Here is a 23,608-nt window from a genome sequence, read left to right on the forward strand (position 1 = left end):
TGAGATAAGGACCGGTCTGTAGACGGCACCAGATATGAGCCTGCTGGATACTGAGTGTAGGGTGGGGCGGGGGCGCTATTTCCCAGCCCGATCACGTGAATTAACACCAGCAGGTGGAAGGAGGAGGCGCAGGGGGCGGCGGCGGTGTTTATTGGATGCCCATGGCGTTGCGCAGCCAGTCCAGGTATGAAGAGACGCGCGTGTAGATGCCCGGAAATCCCGGCGTGGCGCAGTCCTTTCCCGACGACACGACGCCGATCACGTAGTAGCGGCCCTGGAACGGCAGCAGCAGCGGCCCGCCGGAGTCGCCCTGCATGCGTGCGCAGAGGCGGAGACCGCCGTCAGCTACGAGCAGCGTCCGCCGGACGTCCGCAGGACACCGCCGCCGAACACAGTTCTACGAACGATTCTTCTGATTGAGCTGCTCGGCGCACCCAGCGTCTCAGTGAATGGAAAAGACTGACTCCGGGCGAGCCCCCGGGGTATATCGTCGTCACCGCGAACGTCATTGCAGGACAGGGCGTACGTTTCGCAGGGAATAACCTCGCCCGGCGGCACGTGGTGGGGATTATTCCTCTGGAAATCTTCTTCCACTTAGGGGGCTTTCTGAAGGTATTTTAACCGCGGGACATCGCGGCACATGCGGTTGTGCAGAAAAAAGAAAAAAAAAAACTGACTCACAAGACTGTTTTTGGGCAAGTTGTTAATCAGCTGTGGAACACATTACAGCGCAAAAGTAGGCGAAGACCAGGAGGAAACCCGTCTTCTCTCTTCTTCGTCTTCCTTCACGCTGTAATGTTTTCCACAGCAAAGAAAGAAAGAAAGGCAGAAGGAATTCTCGCGCCAACGTTCTGTGAGGGATCAAGTCAGCGCGAACGTAGCACGTCTGCCGCAAGAGCAACACTCCGCGAGTAATGATTAATTCGTCGCCTCCTTTGTTGGACGCATTTAACACTTTTGCATGTGTGGTGCTAGAGTCACTAAGTGAGCTTGTTTAATTCTCCAGGCTGTACTAATAATCAGACCTTAGGAGAGCGTTCTTACGATCACCCAGCCTCAATGTAAGCATCAAATTTTAAATGCAGAGCATTTCTTTAACTCACATGTAGCGTCCGCCGTGCGTCCGCAACAGCTCAGCGCGCAGGCGCGCCCTCTCTCCCACTCCTCCTCTCCCGCATCACGCTACCCTCCTCGCTCTCAACAACAGGTCCGCACCCCTCCCCCTACACTATATAAAAAAATAACACTTATCGGCGCCTGGTTTCGATCCCACGACCCTGCGGGCGGAACGCAAGGTACATGGTGCTCTACCCACTGCGCCACAAAGCCGACACAGAATGAAAGGCTACGAACGCGCCTTATATCCTTGACTCATTCAAACTACGTCAAGAAGCTGCTGATACAACGCATTCACTACCTGTGTGCGGAACGCGAGCTACATGCTGCTCTTCCCACTGCGCCACAAAACCGACACAGAATTAACGGCTACGAACGCGCCTTATATCCTTGACTCATTTAAACTACGTCAAGAAGCTGCTGATACAACGCATTCACTACCGCCAACTCCCCAAACACTAAACATTAACGCAATACACCCACCCCCTATGCGACGCATTTACTCGAGTCCCCCTCGCGGGGAGATAGGCCCAATTTTTTTGAATCACTGCCGCATTGATAGATAGAGAGCCCTTTTATTTTTGCTGTTTGGCAACCGTTCCGCTGAGCTTTTGAAGCAGCGCGGGCTGAAAGTCGCGACGATTGCGATTTTTTTTCACAGCAAAAGCTTTCTTAGTGAGACCGATGGCGTTCTGTCAAAAAGCTAATGTACTTCCCCATAGACCGGTTGGTCGAAGGAAAAGCTCTGATAGGATCTCTGGACAGATGGCGCGTGCGCGAAAACGGGCTCGAACTGTGTCAAAACGGTTACTTTTAACACAGTTTTGATATCAGAAAGCTTTCGCGCTTTCTTCAGGAAGGGCTTTATTCAGAACTTTCTTCAGGAAGGGATGGTAAAGTTTTTCCGTTTCCAGATAGGTACAATCCGTGCATTTCCGGTGCGATCGAGAAGGTTAATTAAACGAGTCGATATACCGCGCCCCGCCCCCAAACCGGCCTAGAATATTCAAAATCCCGATTGTTCTTTTTTTATTTTTTTTAGGCAGCTCTAAGAGGGACCCGCCGCGGTGGCTCAGTGGCTAAGGCGTTGCGCTTCTGAGCACGAGGTCGCGGGTTCGATTCCCGGCCGCGGCGGCCGCTTTTCTGATGGAGGCGAAAAGCAAAAACGCCCGTGTGTACGAGATTTCGGCGCACGATAAAGATCCCCAGGTGGTCAAAATTAATCCGGAGCCCTCCACTACGGCGCGCCTCATCGCCTGCGTTGCGTCGGCGCGTTAAACCCCACAATCAAAAAATCAATCAGCTCTAAGAGGGAGCCGCGGCCACAGGCGGGCATCGCCTGACGGGGCCCCGGCCCCCTTACAGGTTTCACAGTATCCCACAAATGATATAGATTGAAACAGCTGGCTCGCTGCAAAAGGAGATAGGAAGTTCAACACAACAACAGAAATTCAACGTATAAGCCGAATGCGTTGAATTGAGCCGAGAAAACATTTTACAGCAAAAAAAAAAAAAGTCACGAGTATTGGGTGAACAATTAGGCGTTTCTGAGGCTCGACCCCACCTCGTTTCCGTTCCCCTCGGTTTCGTCGTTACTTTAGCGCTTTGTTCATTCTTCAATGTTACCAACTCGCTCAGCTTTCCTTGCTATTTTAGGGTGCTGAGGCCGAGCGGGGGAGTCGTTTTAGCAGTTGCTCAAAAGTACAGAAGGAGTGTTCTAAGCGAACCACTAGGGGGCGCTGGGTGCGTACAGGAAGTGCCGGTGTCATAGGATTTGTATGGAAATTGTCGGCGACATCCCGTTTCTTGATAGGTATACAAGCCCGGTACTTGATGATGATGATTAGATGCCCTCCCTCTGTATCGGGACGTTGGTTGTCACCAACCGACTTGCCTGTGTTATTCTACTTATTTGCTCTACCCTTCACTAAACTAATGAGATAGACCCCCCGCCCCCCCTGCCCCTTTGTTTTAAGCTCCCATCGCTTCCCCCACCCCTTCCTGCCCTTCACCCCTCTTTACCTCCCCTCTTCTCTTCTAAATTCTAATTCGGTATAGTATAACTCTTCCTACGCCCCACTCTCTTCCCTAGTTTTCTTCCACCACTACTCCAGCCGCCTCTTCGTCCCCTGTATGGCCCTGAAGTGTAGGCTCCCCCCTCACACCCAGATCCCACAGCCTCCGTCAACATCGTTTCCCCATCGTCCCTCCGCGGTCGTATCTCTGTGCAGTCTATGACAATATGCTCTACGGTTTACCCAGCATACACAAGTTTCATCGTGTTGCCTGTAGCTAACCGTGTATGCCCGTGTTCTCAGACACTTCGCCCGTGCTTCAAGTAGCAATGCACTGCCTCAGGTATTGCCATAGAAACCTTCCTTCCTTCCTGATTTCTAGCTTCTCTGTTCTATAAGTCTCCTGTACACACCCAGCGCCATCTTATGACACCCTTCCGAACACCCTTACGACACTCTAATGAACACTCTTATGAACGCACTGTGGTCGTGATTTAGTGCCTAATATATAAGAAGCACCCTTAGTCTAATCATGCACTTAAGCGTAAGACGTCGCTACACAGGCAAGCGGTGTGGTTACGCCGAAGAGAAAATGAATGCGTTATCATTCATGGCCGCATAAAGTTTCGCCTTCATTCAACCGTATTTACAGGACATCATACACGCGAAGAACAAAAAGAAAAGAACAAATTTTGGAAGTACTACGTGCCGAAACTACACCTGAGTTACGAGGCTCGGCGTTTTAAAGGGCTGCAGATTAATTTGCACCGCAGGAGATCTTTAACGTGCGACAAATTTTTGTCACACGGGCGTTGTTGTCTCTCGCCTCCACCATAAAAACGGCCTCTGAGGCCACGATCGAAACCGCGTCGATGGCCACAGCTGCGCAACATCTTAGCGACTGTACCACTACGGCGAGCGCAAACAAGCGGTGTAGTAAATTAGCTTTGAGTTTATTTCATGGTTAACGGCCTGTGCAAGCAACTGGTCGTGCACCAGAGAACAAACAACACGATTCCTGTTATGTTGTTTTTATCCTACACGTGCTGATTTCTCCCCTGCCGGTTAATCACGAATACATATCGACTCGTAAAACTGACACTCCGTTTAGAGCGCTTAGATATATTGATTAAACATCCGCACATTATAACGCAAAAAAATTTCCAAGTGGTGGGACTGTGTGCATCCCGAACTATGTTTGTAATGAACTCCCTTGTCACCGTCCATTTAGTGTCGGTAAACTGCCATGCAGGACACATAGACTACTCTACTCGGCAGTGTCTTAGACGCAAACAAACGAATGCTCCATCCCCCCCCCCCTCTCTCTCTATTCACTGTGATAATATTGCCTTAAAACAGCTTTGACGCGGCCCGAAACAGTCTCATGAATGAAGTTAACAAAGGCTTGTTTAGGGGCTAGTTGGTATATTCTTGAATTCCATGTTAACGTGAGCTGTATACTTAGGCGAGGGACGGAGACAGTGAAAAGGCAAACCTAACGATGGTGCGCGCCATCGTTTGGTTTGTCTTTTCACTGTCCCCGTCCCTCGTCCAAATATGCAGCGCACGTCAATATTGAAGTCTAATGAACTCGTACCTCTAGCGAAGTAACCAACTCGCCCAACTCTACGCTTTAATTAAACAAACAGGATGGTATACCGACCTGGCAGGAATCCATGCTGGCGTTGACGTCCCCGGCGCAAAGCTGCGCGCTGGTGATCGGCAGGTGCTGCGAGTAGGCCGCGCGGCATTTGCCCTCCTCCCATATCGGTATCTGCGCCTGGCGAAGCACACTGCTCCCCGCTCCATCTGCGCATGCGCGAGCCACCCAAGGCGGCTTTCAAATCTCCTTCCCCGCCCAGAGGCTAGAGTAAAGGGCCGAACACATGTGCGGAGAGCGACGCATTTCCGTACGCGTTTTCCCCCTCTCAAAACCGGTCCGGAAGCGGTCAGGAACACACATGAAGGCTGCAGGACCGGTTTCGGAGAGAGAAAAAAACGCTTGCCGAAACGCGTCGGTTTCCGCACATGTGTTCGGCCCTTAAGTCGCGTGTCCAACTTTTTCTCTACCCGTTCTCGGGGTCGACTCACTGAACTGGGTGGCTCCCCAGCCGACGATGAAGGCGTTGTAGTCCTTGAGGGATTCGTTGGCCAGCGGCCCGAAGGGCAGGCAGGCGGGCTGCACGAAGCGGTTCCAGCGCACCGGCTCACGAAGCACGAGCAGCGCGATGTCGTGCGCGTACGTGCGCCGGTCGTAGCGCTGGTGGCGCAGCACGTCAACCACCTCGGCGTCGACGGGCGCAGTGTGGTCGTCGGTCGAGCCGAGGTCGTGGTCGCCCAGCCTCACGCTCAGCACACGCGGCGGAAGCCTGTGTTTGCGAGACACGCGTTAGGCCCGCACTTCTTCTGGACTTATAAGTCAACGACGGGGCTCGGAGATGGGCAGAGAACGCAAATACTCGTGGAGGTACCACCACGCGAGAACGTGAGAAGAGGCACCACACGACGCTACAGCGTCGCATCCACGAAGTTCTTGCCGCCGTTTCTATCTCGAGTTTGTTTCATTCCCATTCTGTGCTTGCGAAGCGATAGTTCTAAGCTGAATACAATTGTACTTCGCCCGCCCGCAGCCGTGTTTTGTCAGTGCATCTAAAAAAAAAATACAGAACGTTGAAGTTGTTCAAAATGTTGTGTATAGGTGGCAGTTAACGTCGCCAAACCATTTCAGGAAAGTGATAACACGCATAGTGCCAGGAGTTAACTTGTATATGAAGACTAAAAATATCCCGCCGGAAAGCTGAATAGTTTTTGTGTGAGTCGTTGTCAAAAGTTACTACCCGTACATGTCAATGGTATAGTTTTCATGGCTTTAGAACCTGGTAGAGCAATACACTAACTTCAAACTGCGCGCACGAAGCAAGCTTTCAGCCTCAATACTTTTCAGCGTGAAAATAATTGGCGTTACCCTAAATAACTCCAGAGTAATAGCTTCCGAAAGAATTAAGATGAGACGGAAAGCTGCACCTGCTTGTACTGTAAGATTCTTACTATACATTACCCATGCACGTTGCATTCCGATGTCGTGTCAGCATTCATCAATATTATTTCTCGATGTCAGTGTCGACACGCTGGTCGACGGAGTTATACTATCGCTGATCCTGCATACGGAGGCGAGAGCCAAAAAACGTAAAACTGCTCAATAAGACAGCCTATACGCGTACTTGCTGATCCCACCGAAGCGACACCAGGCATGAGTGGCCGAGTTTAGAATGCGACAGAACGTATTATCCGAATGTGGCACCACCGGTATACGACTAGAAGGCTGCCACCTTGCGCCGTCGATTGGGTTGATACACCCCCTTCACGGGGTGGCTTGTCCATTGGCATCAGCTGGGTGGCCTCCCGGTGACGGTTCTGCACGCCGGCTTGTTCCTTAACTAGGAGCTGTTGATAACGTAACGGTGTGGCCTGCCAGCAGCTTAGCAGGGATCAGCGATCCACCTTAGTTATACATTTCTATTGACTCAAATGCAGTATAATACCAGTTATTATTATATTTTTCTTCTTTTTGTACTGCAGTAAACTGGCCTGGCAATCTTCCACGTTTTCAATATTCAAAGCGCTTCGATACTGAAAATATGATATTTAGCATTTTCTCTGGACATGACACGCGCATCACGGAAAAAAGTCCAAGCCCAAAGTGAGATTGCGTTAGATTTATTTCTGGGGGGCAATAGAGTGGGTAGCGCGAAGCAACATTCGACTCATTCCGAGCCTCGAAATGCTGTTAAAGCTGAGAAGACGGGCAAGCACTGACTCCGCCATTGTCTGGTAGCCCACGGTGCTACCAGAACTGACAGCCCACTTCACCGGTCGCCACTCAGTGCCTTATGAGTGCTTGCAGCGGTTGGGCCGGGCGTCTGTACTGCCCTCCGAACAGAATGTATGGCCGAGAAGGGGGCAGCGTGACGCACTCACTGCCTGGCGCGGGCGCCGACGCTGACGCAGTGCGCCGCCGTGAGCACGTGCTTGTCCGACACGAGGGCGCCGCCGCAGCCCACCTTGGTCTGGCCCTCACTCTTCAGGTAGATGGCCGCCTGCGACGAAGGACACGCCGCAGTGCCAACCTCAAAGGGGAAGCCGTACTCCGCACGCACTGGGGACCAGACTCACGGCACCGTGTGACCCGCGGAGGAGAACCCCATATAAACGCTTTTGGCAAAGGATATATGGGGATGTCCTATGGTTTTTCTTTGACGTGATCCTATAAGTCATGCGGCAATTCTTGTGCGCACGCCCTTGACGATAAACCGTCTCGTTAAGGACGTGCTCCTCGGCATCTGACGGTAACAGATGGTGCGGAGTTTAAAGAACAACCCTGTTGCAACCTGCAATCGAAAGGGTTCTGGAAAGCGCGCTGTCATGAAGTGAGCGTGCGGTCACTCCTAAGAAAACCCGGAAGCATGCAGCCCAGCCATTGGTGGGGAGCCGCGCCAAATCCGCGAGGAGGCACACTGGGCGAGGTTGTGTCGCACCGACGAGTTCTACGTGAATGCAAACGCAGAGGCTCATTGTGTTACAACGGGCGCAGCTTCTAGACAGGACGCAAACCACCGCGCCGCTGCCTCACTTCAGCTTTTCTGGTGAAGTGGCTGATGCACAAGCTTCACCTCAACTAAGTGGCGGTTTAGAGCGAAAGCTTTACTACGCCACGTCTCGCACGGCAAATCCTCGCCTGCCAATGACCTTGAGCCGCCGGAGTGCAATGTGGCGGGTGTGACGTCCCGCCACGTGATCTGCTGCGTGCAGACATTGCAGCTGCGCTCGCTCGTAGCTTCGCCGCTGCTGTACCACGTGACTAAGCGAGGGTTTAACTGCTGCTTCGCCGCCGCTCGGTCGCTCAGTCGCTCAGTGAATGGTGCGCCGGCTGGGCCGTCCGTACGTACACTCCACCACAAGCGATAGGCTGAATCCAATCATCCAAAAGATGCAGTTAGCAACATGCAATCACGCTATACATGTTTCTTTGTCATTGCTAAGCCCGCTGTAAAATAATGTGCAATTTCTGACATTATAGGTGAATTTTAGAACCACATAATGCCAGAAATTGCACATTTTTTACATACGATGCATGTGTGCCTATGTATGTATGTATGTATGTATGTATGTATGTATGTATGTATGTATGTATGTATGTATGTATGTATGTATGTATGTATGTATGTATGTATGTATGTATGTAATGTTGCAATGCGCGTGCGTATTGCGATTCGCTCACCGGAGATCTGAAGCACAGAGTGTAGATATGGTCGGCTCACTCACGTACCATCCAGGGCCAGGCACCGACGTCTGCCACCCGTCCGCCCACCACGCGGGAGTCGCTCACGCTGGACAGGCCGCAGCCTGCAGGCACACGCGCGCAACTGCACTCTTCGTTCACTCAGTGTATACTCCGCCGAATCAGTAACCATTTCCCCATAATTACGTTAACGTTGGTTTATTAACGGGAAAATATGGGCGTTTCATACTCAGCTGGTTAGAATAACATTTTTTTCCTGTTCTTGCTTACAACATGCAACCTATATTATATCATCTTAAATTTTGGTAAACATCTCGCGAACAGACGAGGTTTTTTTGTGAGAAAGGAAATAAATTTGATGGAAAACGGCGATGTTGGCAGAGCCGTCGAGCTGGCTTGCTATGACACATAATAGGGGGGGCAATAATGATAAAAATTAGAAGATGTAGGATTATGCGCACAAAATTCTCAGTCACATGCAGAAACGGGTCCAAACTCTGTCAGTCCTGTGCCTCGAAAAAACACCAAAATAGCTTTAATTTCATGTACAGCGTGACTAGTACCCGACCAAGGACACAAAACGGCCCCCAACTGTAGTACCGCATCAAGCGTCCTGCACAGAGATAGTACGAGTTTCTGCCTGTGCACGATGTCCTTTCAACATGCGCATATAATACGATGGGTGTCTTCTCGTGAGTCACATGTGGAAAAAAAAGATGAACACGCCTGCTGGATTTTGTACAGGTAATGTCAGTTAAACTCCGGGAAGGGCAAGCGATCCAGCGACGACCTATCACGTGCGTTCGAAAGCGTACTGATGTGCGCCATGCTGCACTATCAGGTTATTTGAATTTGGCGCTTTTTTTTAACGCGTATAATCATTTTCAACATCAAAACACTCACAGGTACTACTGCGGTCTGAGATTTCATTGCAGAGCTACTTTTAATGAAAAGAAAAATTCACTGAATTCACTGGTGATTTTCTGTAGTTGTTAATTCGTTAATCAACGAATAAATATTAAAAATGCGCTAATTTCGTACCCGGCCCAGAATGACCCTTAACTACTATTTTTTTATTCGTGTTTTTGACGCGCGGCATATGAGATAGGTTTAAAGATGGGAAGAGAGAAGAAAGTGGGAAGGCAAGAGAAAGAGAATATAGTAGAGAGAGAGGGGTTGCCAAAAGCACGGATGGTCACGGAACCGATAGGTTTTTGAGTCTACGGGAAGCCATGCAGTCCAGTGGCGTGCATAAAGTCCGTCAGCGACCTGCAGTATTTATCTTCGTGCACCCATGGGTGCACGAAGTGGTTGTAGTCATCCGGTTATCCCACCGGAGACCAACCTTTCTACATGTGCGTTTCGGTCTACAACAACAAAAAAAACTTTTATTTCAATTAGATGAAAATTCCACTTCACTGAGTTCACAGTTGGGAAATAGGTATGTATTTTTATTTCTGCTCAAATATTCTCGTTGCAAACTGCTGGTCTGTAGTAGTACAGGCCAGTTTTGAAGGCGTCAGAATTAGCCCTGCGCAGCTCACACCACGCAGGTGAGGGGCTAACGTTGGTCCTACTATTTAAAGCCTAAAATTTCAGTCTCTCGAAACGTGCGCAAGATTGCGAATGCAGACCGGGCAGCTTCCCTGAGTGCCACCTTTCAGGAAATGTTCCAACGGCGTATAGCTTATGCCGACGTATACATACGAGCTTAGCTGTAAACTTGAGTGTTTTGCGATGCATTACCACGCAATCATTACACTGGAGCTAATAATCGCGTTTACAAACGATTCCGTTTGGCACCTGACGAATGTATGCGTTGCTCAAAATTTCTGCGTCTGTTCTCTTTCGGGGCCTTAGAGGATTACTCCAATAAAGGAACGCGATTTGCATTCAACAGCATAGGCCGACTTAGCTAATCGTGAAGAAACAGCAGTGAGAAAGAAAGACAGAAAAGGAAACTAGCACCAAGGGCCAAATTGCGACTACCTGTTTACAAAACCCGGTGCCCAGCGGCGAAGCTTTAGTAAACGAACTGAAGCAAAACAGCGCGAAAAAACGAAGGACGAGGGAGAACACACACACGAGCAGCGCTCGTGTGTGTGTTCTCCCTCGTCCTTCGTTTTTTCGCGCTGTTTTGCTTCAGTTCATAATGAACCAACTGGCCCCACTTCAAACATTAATTTAGTAAACGAAGCGTAGGGCGCAATTTGCACGACGAGATGCAAGAATGAAGAAAGGAAGAACCGAAGATGTATATGCCGTCGGGCGCCTCGAACTGCAGTGGAGAGAAAACTTGGTGCTATAAATGGCATGCGGCGCAGAAGTGGCCTGTGCCGCTTGTATACAGCGCTTGCACAACTCTTTCCCACTATTATTGTTTTCTGTTGGCCGCAGTCGTGGAAGAAGGGAGCCTGCTTCCTGTCGCGTCAGCGTGGCGCGCAGCTGCGGATAATACGCGCGCTGAGTAGCGCGAGTGACTGGCTTCTAATCGATGGAGCCGCTGGGTGATTGCCGATAGTGACTTCAGTTAGAGATTTCGTCAGCAGCAGGAACTAGAGGTGTGCACGGGCTCGGGCTTACCCGAAAGCCCGGGCCCAGCCCGGCCCGCGGGCCGGGCTCGGGCCACCCGACTTACTTTTCACCCGGGCCCGGGCGGACTCGGGCTGAAATGTAAATGCCTCGGACGGGACGGGCCGTCCTGACGGCCCGGGCTGGCCCAGCACAGTGAAGCAATACTTAGGTTTTCTATGATATCGCAGAAACTACATATTGATGACGCGGTAAAAGCACGGGTCAGGTTTGTTTTTACATTCCACGGGACTTATCGTTAGGCCCTGAGGAACATGTGGGCGTATGGCAAGCCGGTAAGTGTGAGAGATCTGCAACTGCATGTCTTCGGATGAACTGAGCAACACATGCGGCTCCTAGCATTTGCACGCGTGTACTTTGCGTCTCGATAAACAGAAGGGACCGAGTCCGACAGCCCTATAAACTCTTGAAAAAAGGAAACGTATACTGACGAAACATCAAACCAAGTACACACCCTATTTAAACAAACACGAACCGGCTGGTCCCCTGGCATACAGGTTCCATTTCTGGAAAGCAATCGCAAGAACCAGGTTCAAATGCCCAAGGTGCCATTCTATTTTTAATTGCTTGTTTTAATTCATTTATGGCACATTATGAAATTCTACAGAAAATGCCGGGTGGTTTTGTTCTCTTTAGGTGAGCTCCAGCTCTTTTTTTTACTTTTCAGTGGTTTGGACCATTTCGGTTTCGGATACTTTTCTTGAATATTTTTCAATATTACCATGAATTTGTCCGTGGTTGGGGGTTTTTTTTGTTCATCTTTTTTTTTTTTGGTTGGGCGGTTTTGTCACCTTTATGTCTGTTTCAATTCTTTCGTATGTAGCTGAGCGAAGGACAGCTGCGGTAGGGATATGTGCATGATTGTTATGGTTAATTGGGGTTGTTTTGCCCGTTTAATGTTGGTTTTGCCTGTTATCATTTCCCTTATGATGCATTTCACCGCCTTTAGGTAGTTTTCGCTTCCAAACGTGCCCCAATCAGGCGCGGGCCCCTACGGTATTTGGGTTGGAAACTCGCAGCCGGGCTGGGCCGGGCCCGGGCCATAAGGTTAAGGTCTCGGGCCGGGCAGGGCCGGCCCGTCGGCCTTCTTCTTCGGGTCGGGCGGGCCTACTACTATAAGCACCGGGCCCGGGCTGGGCTCGGGCCCGGTGCTTTCGGGGTTCTTGGTTCGAGAGAGAGAGAGAGAGAGAAACAACTTTCGCTGAGCCCATTTCAGGTGACGCTCGCAGGCGTCAGACGGGGTGGAACCCTAGTCACGAGTCCCATATGAGTCCAAAAGCTCCTGGCCCCTGGACGCGAGCTCTTGCTGCGTCGACAGGTCGGGGCTGGACATCAAGATCTCCCATCGCTCGGGTAGGGGGGGAAGGGGAAGGGGGAGGGAAGGTAGAGGGTTCTTGAGCTCAGTACACTCCGCCAGTATGTGCGGCAGGGTGCCTTCCGTCTTTTTGCAGAACGGGCAGATGGGGTCGTGTTCTGCCGGGAACATCTTGTTCAATAAAGCTGGGTGCGCCAGTGACCCCGCTTGTGCGCGGCGCACTATTGTTTGTTGCTTGCGGTCGAGTTGCTGGTGCGGCACGGGAAGCCTGCACCTGGCGCTCCTGTACAGCGTGGTAATCTCGCGGTAGCTCGTGACTGGGTGCGGTAGCTCCGACTCGTCCTCGGCCCGGTCTGCTAGTTCGCGGGCGTAGTGGTCGGCGAGGGCGTTGCCTTCCACTGTCGAGTGTGCCGGAACCCACACGAGCTCTACGTCTCGTCCCGGTGGGCTGCGCTTTGCGAGAATTGCCATGGCCGCGTGGGAGACGATCCCCTTGCGGTAGTTGCCGTAAGCCGTCTTGGAATCAGTGACGATCGTATGCACGTCTCCGTGCGTGAGGGCGAGAGCGATGGCCATCTCTTCTGCTTGGCTGGCATCTGTCGTCCGTAGCGACGCGCTGGTCACCAGCTTGTCGATGGTCGTGACGGCGGCCACTGCTTTGCTGCTGTGCTGGGGAAGTGAGGCGTCCACGTAGAGGACCCGGGGGTCTGCTTCCAGCTGTCGGGCGAGTGCCTGTGCCCGCGCGGCACGCCTCTCGTCGTTCCTGCCGGCCTGCATATTGCGTGGCAGGGGCTTGGTCTTGAGCGCTTCCCTCCACGGCGGAGGTAGAGGGTGCTTGGGTATCTGTGGTTCGATGGGCCAACCAATCTTCCGAAGAACTGCTCGGCCGTGCTCAGTCTGGCTCAGTCGCACTCTCTGGTTGGAACGATGAGCCTCTATGAGCTCGTCTACCGTATTATGTGCCCCCATGTCCAGCAGCTTCTGCGTAGACGAGTACTGGGGCAGGCCCATAGCAGTCTTGGTGGCTTTCCTTATGATCGTGTCTAGCGTGTTCCTGTTCGCCTTCGTTAGCTGGAGGTACGGGGCCGAGTAGGTGATGCGAGACACGATGAACGCTCTGACCAGGCGGAAGGCGTCGTCTTCTTTAAGTCCTCTGTTCCGGTTCGCAACGCGTCGAATCATTCCGGTGACCTGTTCGGAGGCCATCTTGATCTTAGCAATGGCCGCTGTCGCCTTGCCGTCTCGTTGTAGCAAGAGACCGAGGATGCGCAGCTGCTGCGTGGGCTTGACGTCTACGCCGTCGATGGTAACGACCACATTCGGCTCGGCATCGTTCTTGCGTCTTCTGGGCTGCACGATGAGGAGCTCCGACTTCTGGGGTGCGCAGCACAACCCGCAGGTCTTGGCGTATTCGTGGACCGTCGTTGCCGCCCTCTGCAGGACCTCCTCCGTCCAGGCTTCGGATCCCGCGCGACTCGTCCACACCGTAATGTCGTCGGCGTAGAACGCGTCAATACTTGCATACAATTGAAACCTGCTTTTACGAGCCCATGGGGGATTGCCATAACTTATTTAGAACTTAGAATTATGAAAACTAAGAAACTTCAGACTGCGTTCGGTACGCACAAACAAAGGCCTTATAGGGCACAATTTTTCTCTACTCATGGCTTGCGATAGATATCGCATCCCCGCAAGCTTGCCTCCGTGTGACGTCTCTGGTATTGCGTCTGGTATCAGTAGCGCCAATTACGTATGCTGTTTGCTATAGACGAATAACTGTTTACTCTTGTTGTGTATTGTCCGTCTCGGTTATACGAAACGGCGCCGCAGTGAAGGTTTTTTTTTTCGCGTTTTTTCGTCTAAAAACCTTTGTACAGTCCGGTTGGATGGTCAGTTTTGTTTGTAAAACGGGTTTCTGAAATACATCTAATCCCATAAATAATAAAAACGGCAAATCAAAACTTGTTCGCAATATCGTAAAATCTGTAGAATAGGGTTTCGTAAGTATAAGGCTACAAGATAAGAAAAATGACAAAATATCCCGGCAAGGAATGCTAAATAGATGCCGATTCACTTGTACGGGTGGTTGTTAAACACTGGACTCTAGAATTTTGCGAGCACATTCTAACGAGTAACGGAACTATTACGGGGACAACGAAAGACGTCGGAAGGAGAGGCTAAACGTTTCGCATCGCCAGCAGTCCAGACTATTTATCAGACCACCGTTAAAATGAGTTGCTGTGACTCCAAGCATGTTCGGGATTGCAAATGGCACTCCCTTTCACATCGCGACTCCACACAATTCTCAGTTATTAAGCCTAACACAACCCGCACTAGGGTTATCGGTTTACCGCATTCGCCAGTCATTCTGCAATATCTTTTAAGGGATTAGCCTCAGAAATCTGTACACAGCAGTTTCTCAATGCTTAAGCATTCTTTGCCGAGTACCTCAATGCACCGACCGTGTAACACTGCACTTGCACAAAGATGCAGATTCTAGAGGATAACACATTAAATCGCTATAATATCTGCAGTGAACAAAAAAGAAACTTAAAATGAATAGAACTAACGTAGAACGCCTTTGCATAAATCTCGAAATTTCGGTACACTTTTGCTCCGCTTCCACCCGGAACACATGCTCCGCAGTTGAAATGCCCTCACCAGACGGCAATGACGAGGGGTAGTCGTTGGGCAGTGGATCAGGTGCGGGAGCGATGGGCGCCCCGTCCGAAGCCCCCCGGAGGGCGACCTGCGGCGGCGCTTGGTGCGGGCAGCAGACCTTCGCCAGCGGGCCCCGGTAGCCGCACACGTAGCGCCGTAGCTGCGCCCTGCTGCGGTCGGCTAGCACCGTGCACTGAGCGCCCATAATGCAATCGCCAGGTTCATCGTCGGGAGTGGTGCAGTTGCCTGCATTTCCTTGGGGATCGAGGAAGAAGAAACAGAGAGGGCAACTTTTTAGAGCGAAGTTGCATATTGCTAGGGGACCAGGCAGTGGCGTAGCCAGAAATATTTTTCGAGGGGTGGTATATACCAACGGTAGCAACAATAATAATAAAGCAGAAGAGCCTGCACCCAAACAATGCCTGAACCATTTTTCTGCTTGAATAAAGCCACCGGGCTAGTTGTTTTGTTCACTTCAAAAATAAGAAGAGCGTTAGAATGTAAAGAAACCAATGCTCTTCCTATTTTTGTTTTTCTTTCGTAATTTATCGATGCGGTGTGTATAGCGTTGGAGAGAAAAAATCTTGAAAGGAGGGAGAAAATGCAGCACGCAGAAAATTTCGTGGGGATATCCTGAGACAGAAAAAAACCACTCCTCCTCCCCCCTGGCTACGCCCCTGATACCACGGCCTCGCGCTGGCGTCAACAATTCACTCAGCGCGTCCGTTTATCGTATAAAAAAATTAATTAAAAAAAACAGGTCTTAGCGCCGTCATACCTGAAATAAGACGGCCTATATAGCACCTCGGAAGATGTATTTTAAGCAATGCATGTGTGTTTAGATGTGAAGCCGAATTAAGAGGAATCAGTGTACGCTTGGTTTTTGTAAGCAGGCTTTCCCGCATTGTGTGTTTCAAAGTGAAGCATGGCTGGTAGGGAGGGAGTATGGTTACAGAACCACTTTATACTCCCCCCTTCACCGCCGCCACCTCTTTCCCGAGTCGCGTGTATTGCTTGCTACGCTCCACCCTGGCATTGCGCAATGCCACGCGCCCTTGAGCGGCCACCCGTGTGCACACTAGACTGTGCGCCGGGATTGGCGTTCCGCGCTATAATACAACGTAATTGTCTTTACCCCCTGATCGTGCGTGTTCAAGTCGGTGACGTAGAGATCGCGCCACTGTTCTTATAACACAACATCGAAATGCCAAATACAGTTAAACCCGGTCATAGCGAACTGTAATATGCACCGCGATCAGTTTGCTATGTCCACTAATTCGACATAGCCGAACCCGTTCATAACGATTTTTTTGTCACGAGTTGCAATACGCGGGACATCCCCCCCCGTCCCTGCCATTCCCACATAACGAACCTTACACAGAACAATACATTTATTGCATGCAATAAAGCTACTTTCCGCCTTAACTGCTTACTTCGCAAGAAAGGGGTGATTTTTGTTTTCACTTTCGTTTTGCGGCACCAACTAGCACCGCATTCTCTACACGAGACATCGTTTGCACCAGTTCAAATCCGTGTCCTTCGGTATCGAAGCAATATTGGCGGGGAACGTCGGCTGGCAAAAGCGCTTCATAAAGCGTCGGACGGCTTTACGTTGTGACATTCTCAGTCTCTTCAGTGCTTTCAGCAGCATCAGCTGCCGTGATATCTTTGACGTTGCCTGTGCCTGAGGGGCTCACAGTGACGGCAACATCGTCGTCAACACTCCTTTCGGCACAGCATCGGGAGCGTTGGTGAGCTCCTCGCGCAGTTCGTCGATGATGCCGTCTTGGTATGGGCTCCGTCGTGAATCCCGTGCGTCGTAAACAGTTACGCAAGGTGTCGGGCGTCACGTCGGTCCATGCAAGGCTCAACATCTCAATCGTGGCCAATCAGCATCTCGATCGCCGCTCCGAGACTACGCATTTCGGTGGCAATTGTAGGCGCGCCTAGTTCGATATATCCGATGTGAACTTCATTATAAGGAATATGCTTCGCATGCATTTTCGTAACAGATTTGCTTTTGTTCCATATATAGCGTAATTCGCTCTATGCGGGTTCGTTATAATCGGGTTTGACTGCATAGCTGAAGCCCAACCTAGCAAATCAAACCAGTCCGCCAGCTTCGCTGGGCTTTCCTGTCCATATGGGGGTAGAGCTCTGATTTTGTTCTAGCAGGCGGACTTAAAGTACGCACGTACAAGTTTCATTAGCGCGTTCCGAAGCATTTTTTTTGTAATTGCACCAGCGTGTCCTAGGAGGACATGGGGAGAGAGATAAGTAGGAGGAAACCTGAGGAAGAAAACAGCCGACCGGGAGGAGGGAGGAGGAGATATGTGAGGGAGAGAGGAAGCCAATGGGGATGGCCAAATGGGATCATATGAGGGTTGGGAGGGGTGCTAGGTACTGCCGGAAGAAGCGTTATCGTCTTTTGACGTTGGGGCCACGTCTATCGGAACCACAGCGGACACTTACGAGCAGAATATTATATGTTAAATAAGACAATCGAGCCAGGTCCGCAAAATGCGTACCGGTGGTACCGCTCTGCTCACCGGATGTATTCGTCGTTGCTTGTCCCAGGCCGATCTGGAGCACCACCAGCAGCAGCAGGAGCAGCATCTGCAATGATTTTCTTTTTAAGACGACAGTCTTTATTGGGCTATCTAACGCGGAAACTTTGGCCTGTCTGTCTGCCACTCGATTGAATCGCCCGACCGAAAGGCAGGAGAAACGATGCTGGAACACGATGTATATAAAGGAAGATCTTTCCAGACTACCGAAACTGGCGGCAGGCCGTGCGCATGTGACCACTGTTGAGCGCCAAGGAAATTTCAGGCGTATTTGAAGCAAAATGCATGTACACAACCCCGAGTACCATCATTCTTTTATTAAAAGTGCCATGGAATGGGTTTTTACGATAGCAAATGGAAAAAAAAAAACGCGTTAAAACGGTGTCAAAGAGAGGCTCAATAAAAGAACGTGAAGCTAAACATATCGGCTCGACCTGTTTGAAGCAGAGCAGAAACGAAAGGTCCCGATAGATGTCGCGTGAGCAGTGCAAACGCGGGAAAATTGTATTAAATTGCGTAAATTTCCATTCTATGTACCCTGGTAGGAGCCAGAGGGAAGGGTAATGTTAGGTGGTGGGAGCGGAATAAAGGAGAGGGCGTTACTAGGCAAAGGAGGCGGAACACTACCGTCTGTACACGACATTTGCAGCGAAGCAAGAGGATAGGCAGGTATTTTTTTCCTTTCAGTTGTTGCCCAGCCGCACGCGGATATATTCTCTGCTGCAAGTTTGAAACCGCTCGCTCGTTTACTCCCTCCATCCGCCGTCAGCGCTTTACAAACACACAAACGTACAGTCATACAGTTGTTGCAACATTACTCTGGCCACTTGGGATATTGCCGCATGGCGGTTATTAGAGAAATGAAATAACCGTTTGCTGTCTAGAGAGACTCGACATGCAAAGGGTGCGGGCAGCCTAGCTAGCCGTCGAGGAAGAAGACGCTCTGGTGGACTAGCGTGTGCACGAGCAGAACGACCTAGCTGCCTGCCTGAATCTACCTTGCAAATTATCTGTAAATAGAGAATTCTCCGTTTATTACTTGTACATAGGCGTTTTACCTGCTCCGCACCAATGTTTTTAAACGAACTCCCCATCATTTCATAGAGTTGTTTATAGCAGGGTGTCGAACCGGGTTTTTTTCGGGTTCGGTTCAGGTTCGGGTTCAAGCCTTTCGGGTTCGGTTCGGGTTCGGTTCCAGAGAACCATTCCGTTCCGCTATTATAACGATTACAGGTGGAACTTTCGCAAAATCTGCAGTATGCAGGGCGTTACACGTTCCGCGATTTTCCGTAATTATTTTATATTTTTTCTTATTTCTTTAGTTTTTCAAAATTTTGTTCGACCAATTATCACCATTTGCGCCATTATAGCGATTGCAGGTGGAATTTCTGTGATATCTGCATTTTCGTGAAAGTGGAAGGCGTTACACGGTCCCGGCTTTGTGGGTACCCGGCAAAGAATGCTACGCATTAAAATTGGCGCAGTTTCCACTTGTGATGCAAGTATAGAGAAACAGCAGAGCTGGCGGCCCCTCTCCCTTCGTGCGAAACACGGCTGTTGTATCATCAGCAGCAGCATCCCACTAGGTCCACCGCAGGACGAAGGCCTCTCCCATCGACCTCCAACCGCTCCTGTCCCGCGCCGCTAGAGTCCATTCTTCGCCTCCGAAATTCCTTATTTCGTCCCTCCGTCGAGTGATTGTCCTTCCTTTTTTTTTTTCTAGACCAGTCTCTCGCTGCCCACAGATCTGTCACCCTGGTAGTCCACCGATTGTCATTTCGCCTAATTACGTGGCCAGCCCAAGCCCATTTCTTTTTCTTTACTTGAACTATGATATCTTCTATACTCTAGTTTGTTCTCTGATCCAGGAACCCCCTTCCTGTCTAGGTGTTACTCCGACCGATCATTATTCTTTCTATGTCCCGTTGAGCCGACTTAATTTTGCTTTCAAGTTAAGTTTACTAAGGCGCCAAGTTCCGCTCCATATGTAATGACCTCATATTTAATCCTGAGATTGCCGCTGAAAGTTTTCCATTAGTGGCAGGCCCGGATCGCTTCCTCCGCAGTCTTTCACATATCTTCCGAAGTGGACCGCGTTAGCCCGCTCTACAGCCTGTGGACGTCCAACGCCAACGCCCGCGCTACGAACACAAAGAAAATTCTGTGTGCCCGGAATGCCATGATAGCTCGATCAATAAAGAAAAAACAAAGATAGCTCAATCGCATCAACGCAGATAGTTCCATCGCATCGACGCAGGTTTCATGGCGTGAGGGAACCCGGTTCTATTCCGACCACGGGAAGCATTTTTTTTTTCCTTTCCAATTGTCTGCACACGTTTTTGTTCTCCACCGCAGCTCACCCGTACCCCTCGGGCCTTTAGGAAAAGACAAGATCCCCAAAAAGTAAATGGAGCACGGGTTGGGGATTTCGAGGGGGTTTCTCCGCCATGTGCCTAGCCAGCAACCTCTAAGCGACTATTCCAGAAAGTCATCCATGAATGAAATTGGGCCGCACATATTCTGTTTATGCTGGCGGTCGCATAAAGTAGAAATTATTCTAATTTCACGGAGCCTTGCTCCGTTTACTTTTTGGGGCACCGGTACAGCGGCTAGGTGGCCGGTTTCACAGCGTAAAGGGTCCTGGGTTTGATTCCCGGGACGTCCCTAACCACATTTTTTTTCTTGAGGCTTTGGGGTTTTCTGTATACGAAGGACTTATTTGTGTCGACCGAAACGTCTCTGCTGTTACAACAGACAAAATAACAATTTTACACAAGCAGCTCAGAACTTTAGCGGTTGGAGGTCAATAGGAGAGGCCTTCGTCTTGGAGTGGACCTGAGTAGGCGCTTGTTGTTGTTGATGATGACGATGATTATGATGAACTGACAAAATGAAAAATGCGTATCTTACACGTCTGCGAAAACCGAAGACCCAAGTAAAGAAACCCTGAAAAGAAATTGGAAATACGGGTAACAAAATAACGAAAATAAGCCTGCATTTGCACAGAAATGGGTAAGTGGTGGAATTAACACTTATAATCGCTATAACAGCGTAAATGAATATAATTTGTCGAACGAAACTTCGATAAACCGAAAAATACAACAAACAAGAATAATAACAACTTTACCCAAATGAATTGACGAAATCAAACATGTGCGTCTTATATAGACCATTCGTACATAAAAAAAAAAGGAAGTCTGGAATAAAAATCCCGGAAAATAACGTTGGAAATACGAATAAAAATAGCTAGAATGAGCCATCCGTGTAACGCCCTGTGCTTGCACAAAAATGGGTAATTGGCGAAGTAACATTTTTACACGTTATTACGGCGTAAATAGAGATAATTGGTCGAACGGAATTTTTAAGAACAACAAAAAAATAAACACAAAAATAGCAAAATAAAAACTTCGAAAAAATGACTTCACGAAATTAAAAATCTGCATCTTATACATTCTTCTAAAAAACGAAGGCAGACTAAAAAGCTTAGGAAATAACGTTGGAAATACGCATAGAAAATAGCGAAAATTAGCCTACCGTGTGATGGGCTGCGTTTACGCAAAAATGCATAATTGGCTGAAGTAATACATTTATTCGTTATAACAGTGTACATTAAAATAACTGGTCGACCGGATTTTTGAAAAACGGAGAAAAGCTAAAATAAAAAAATAAATACATATTACCAGCGAAAAAACTGACAGGGACGAGGAAAGAAGCGGACGTCTGTTCCTCGTCCCTGTCTGTTTTTTCGCTGGTAATATGTATCTAAGTCAACACCGACTAGCCCAACTTTCAGCCTTAAAAAAATAACCATTTTACAAACATGAATTGACGAAACCAAAAATATACATATAAACATTTCCATTAAGAAACAACGACTAAAGGCCCGTTCACACTTGCGACGGGAGCGCCAAAAGTGAAGCGATTGCTGTCGCTCTTGTCGCATCGCTGAAGTCGCTCGTCGCGCCGGCAAAAATTGGTCAGTACCAAACGACCAGAGCTATTGTAGCTCTAACCGTTGCGCTGCTGAGCACGAGGTCGCGGGTTCAATTCCCGGCCGCAGCTGCCGCTTTTCTGATAGAGGGGAAAAGCAAAAACGCCCGTGTGTTCGAGATTTCGGCGCACGTTAAAGATCCCCAGGTGGTCAAAATCAATCCGGAGCCCTCCACTTCGGCGGCCTCATCACCTGCGTTGCGTCGGTGCGTTAAACCCTACAATCAATCAATCAATCAATCAATCAATCAATCAATCAATCAATCAATCAATCAATCAATCAATCAATCAATCAATCAATCAATCAATCAATCAATCAATCAATCAATCAATCAATCAATCACCCAACCAACCAACCAACCAACCCATCAATCAGTCAATCAATCAATCAATCAATCAATCAATCAATCAATCAATCAATCAATCAATCAATCAATCAATCAATCAATCGGTCGATCAATCGATCAATCAATCAATCAATCAATCAATCAATCAATCAATCAATCAATCAATCAATCAATGAATCAATCAATCAATCAATCAATCAATCAATCAAGCTATACCGTAGCTGCGCGACAAGAGCGATGCCTGGCGACTGGCGTCGGTTTTGCTGCTGTTGTTGCAAGTGGGTGGGAACGGTCCTTAAGATAAAAAGTCTGGAAAAGAACGACGCGAACAGAAATAAAAAAACCTGCAAAAACGGACCAAGCCTGAACTACGTTTTGCATCGGCGGGAAAATACACGATTAGCGAAGTAAGTGCATTTAATCGTTGTAATGGTATAAATTACGTCCGTATCCGAAAGAAACAAAAGAAAACTTGAAAAGCGATAGAAATAACCCAAAATATTTGGCTGGTCAAAGTGAAATCTGGCTGTAAAGAACTCATAATCGAGACAAGCAATGTATTTTATTTATTTATTTATTTTATTTAGAGATACTGCCAATCTCGTGAGAGATCATAGCAGGTGGGCAAAAAAAAAAGTACATTGAAGTGTATAAAATGTGTCACAGAATGTGATAGTCAGTACTAAATGCATAGCAATACAGCGCAAAATGTATAATAACAGAGCGGTTTCAGTGATCATGGTGTGCATATTACTGGCATTAATACACTCTGACATCCCTAAAAGCAAACTCACACAGCTTCATGTCTGAAAAGGTATACATTTGGTTGATCCTTTCAACAAAACATACAGCCATAAAAGCAATCGAACTCTAAAAGACTCAGAGTAACACATACAAATAGACGATGACGACAGTTTATAATACGGGTAGCGCCACATGGTTAGAGCTAAAAAAAAAACAAAACAAATTAAATTGGCACCATTTGCTTTTCCACAAGTTTTAAAAATGTTGTCATTGAAGTGGCACTCGTGATGGATGGGCTTAGTTTGTTCCATTCTCTTATCGCTAGAGGGAAAAAGGAGTTCCTGAGACAGTTAGTGCGGCAAGGGAATTCAGTGAGTGTAAAAGAGTGCTTATTACGCGTCGGTCGTGTCTGTACGACCGAGATGAGGTTTGTGGTACTAATGTTCATCTGATTATGAAGCAATTGGAACAGGAACTTTAAACGCGCTAATTTCGCCCTATTTTGCATGGTCAGCAACTCAGCTTTTTTTAATAACTCGGAAGGTGACTCTGTTATTTTGTATTTGTTGAATATAAACCTGACCGCTTTCCGTTGTATTGCTTCGACTTTGTTAATATGCACTCTTTCGGAAGGGAACCAGACGATGTTTGCGTACTCTAAGATTGTTCTGACGAATGTGTTGTACGCAAGCAGCTTTGTCTCAGGTGGCGCGAGATGCAGGCGGCGCCTGAGAAAAAATAGCCGTTTCAGAGCGGATGATGTAATGTTGTTGATATGGGATCGCCACCTAAGATCATGCGTTATGGTGAGCCCTAAGTATTTATACTCTGTCACCCTGGTAAGGGGCGTGTCGTTTATCGTGTACGAAAATTCAGAAATACATTTTTTCCTCGTTAAGATCAAGAAAGCGGATTTGAGTACGTTTATTTTCATCTGCCAATCATCACACCACCTGGAAATG

The 23,608-nt window shown here is 48.9% G+C and overlaps 2 protein-coding genes across 2 annotated transcripts in view; both read right to left on the reverse strand.

The window, feature by feature from the left end:
• The window catches only part of LOC144178302 (proclotting enzyme-like), a 439,300-nt gene that overhangs the window by 88,332 nt on the left and 327,360 nt on the right, over window positions 1-23,608 (reverse strand). The gene's annotated exons all lie outside the window — the stretch shown is intronic.
• LOC144179461 (ovochymase-1-like) overlaps window positions 146-23,608 on the reverse strand; it is a 70,778-nt gene continuing 47,315 nt past the window's right edge. Inside the window, exons 10-16 of the mRNA XM_077707821.1 lie at window positions 17,548-17,614; window positions 14,999-15,253; window positions 8,458-8,534; window positions 7,110-7,228; window positions 5,202-5,500; window positions 4,795-4,940; window positions 146-310 (exon numbers count right to left, since the gene is read on the reverse strand). Of these exons, the coding sequence (XP_077563947.1) occupies window positions 149-310; window positions 4,795-4,940; window positions 5,202-5,500; window positions 7,110-7,228; window positions 8,458-8,534; window positions 14,999-15,253; window positions 17,548-17,614 (1,125 nt within the window). The 3' untranslated portion in view covers window positions 146-148. The remainder of the gene's footprint in view (window positions 311-4,794; window positions 4,941-5,201; window positions 5,501-7,109; window positions 7,229-8,457; window positions 8,535-14,998; window positions 15,254-17,547; window positions 17,615-23,608) is intronic.

This window comes from Haemaphysalis longicornis, unplaced genomic scaffold (genome assembly GCF_048455015.1).
Source record: "Haemaphysalis longicornis isolate Haplotype H1 unplaced genomic scaffold, Haemaphysalis longicornis Haplotype H1 scaffold_4, whole genome shotgun sequence".
Classification (NCBI taxonomy): domain Eukaryota; kingdom Metazoa; phylum Arthropoda; class Arachnida; order Ixodida; family Ixodidae; genus Haemaphysalis; species Haemaphysalis longicornis.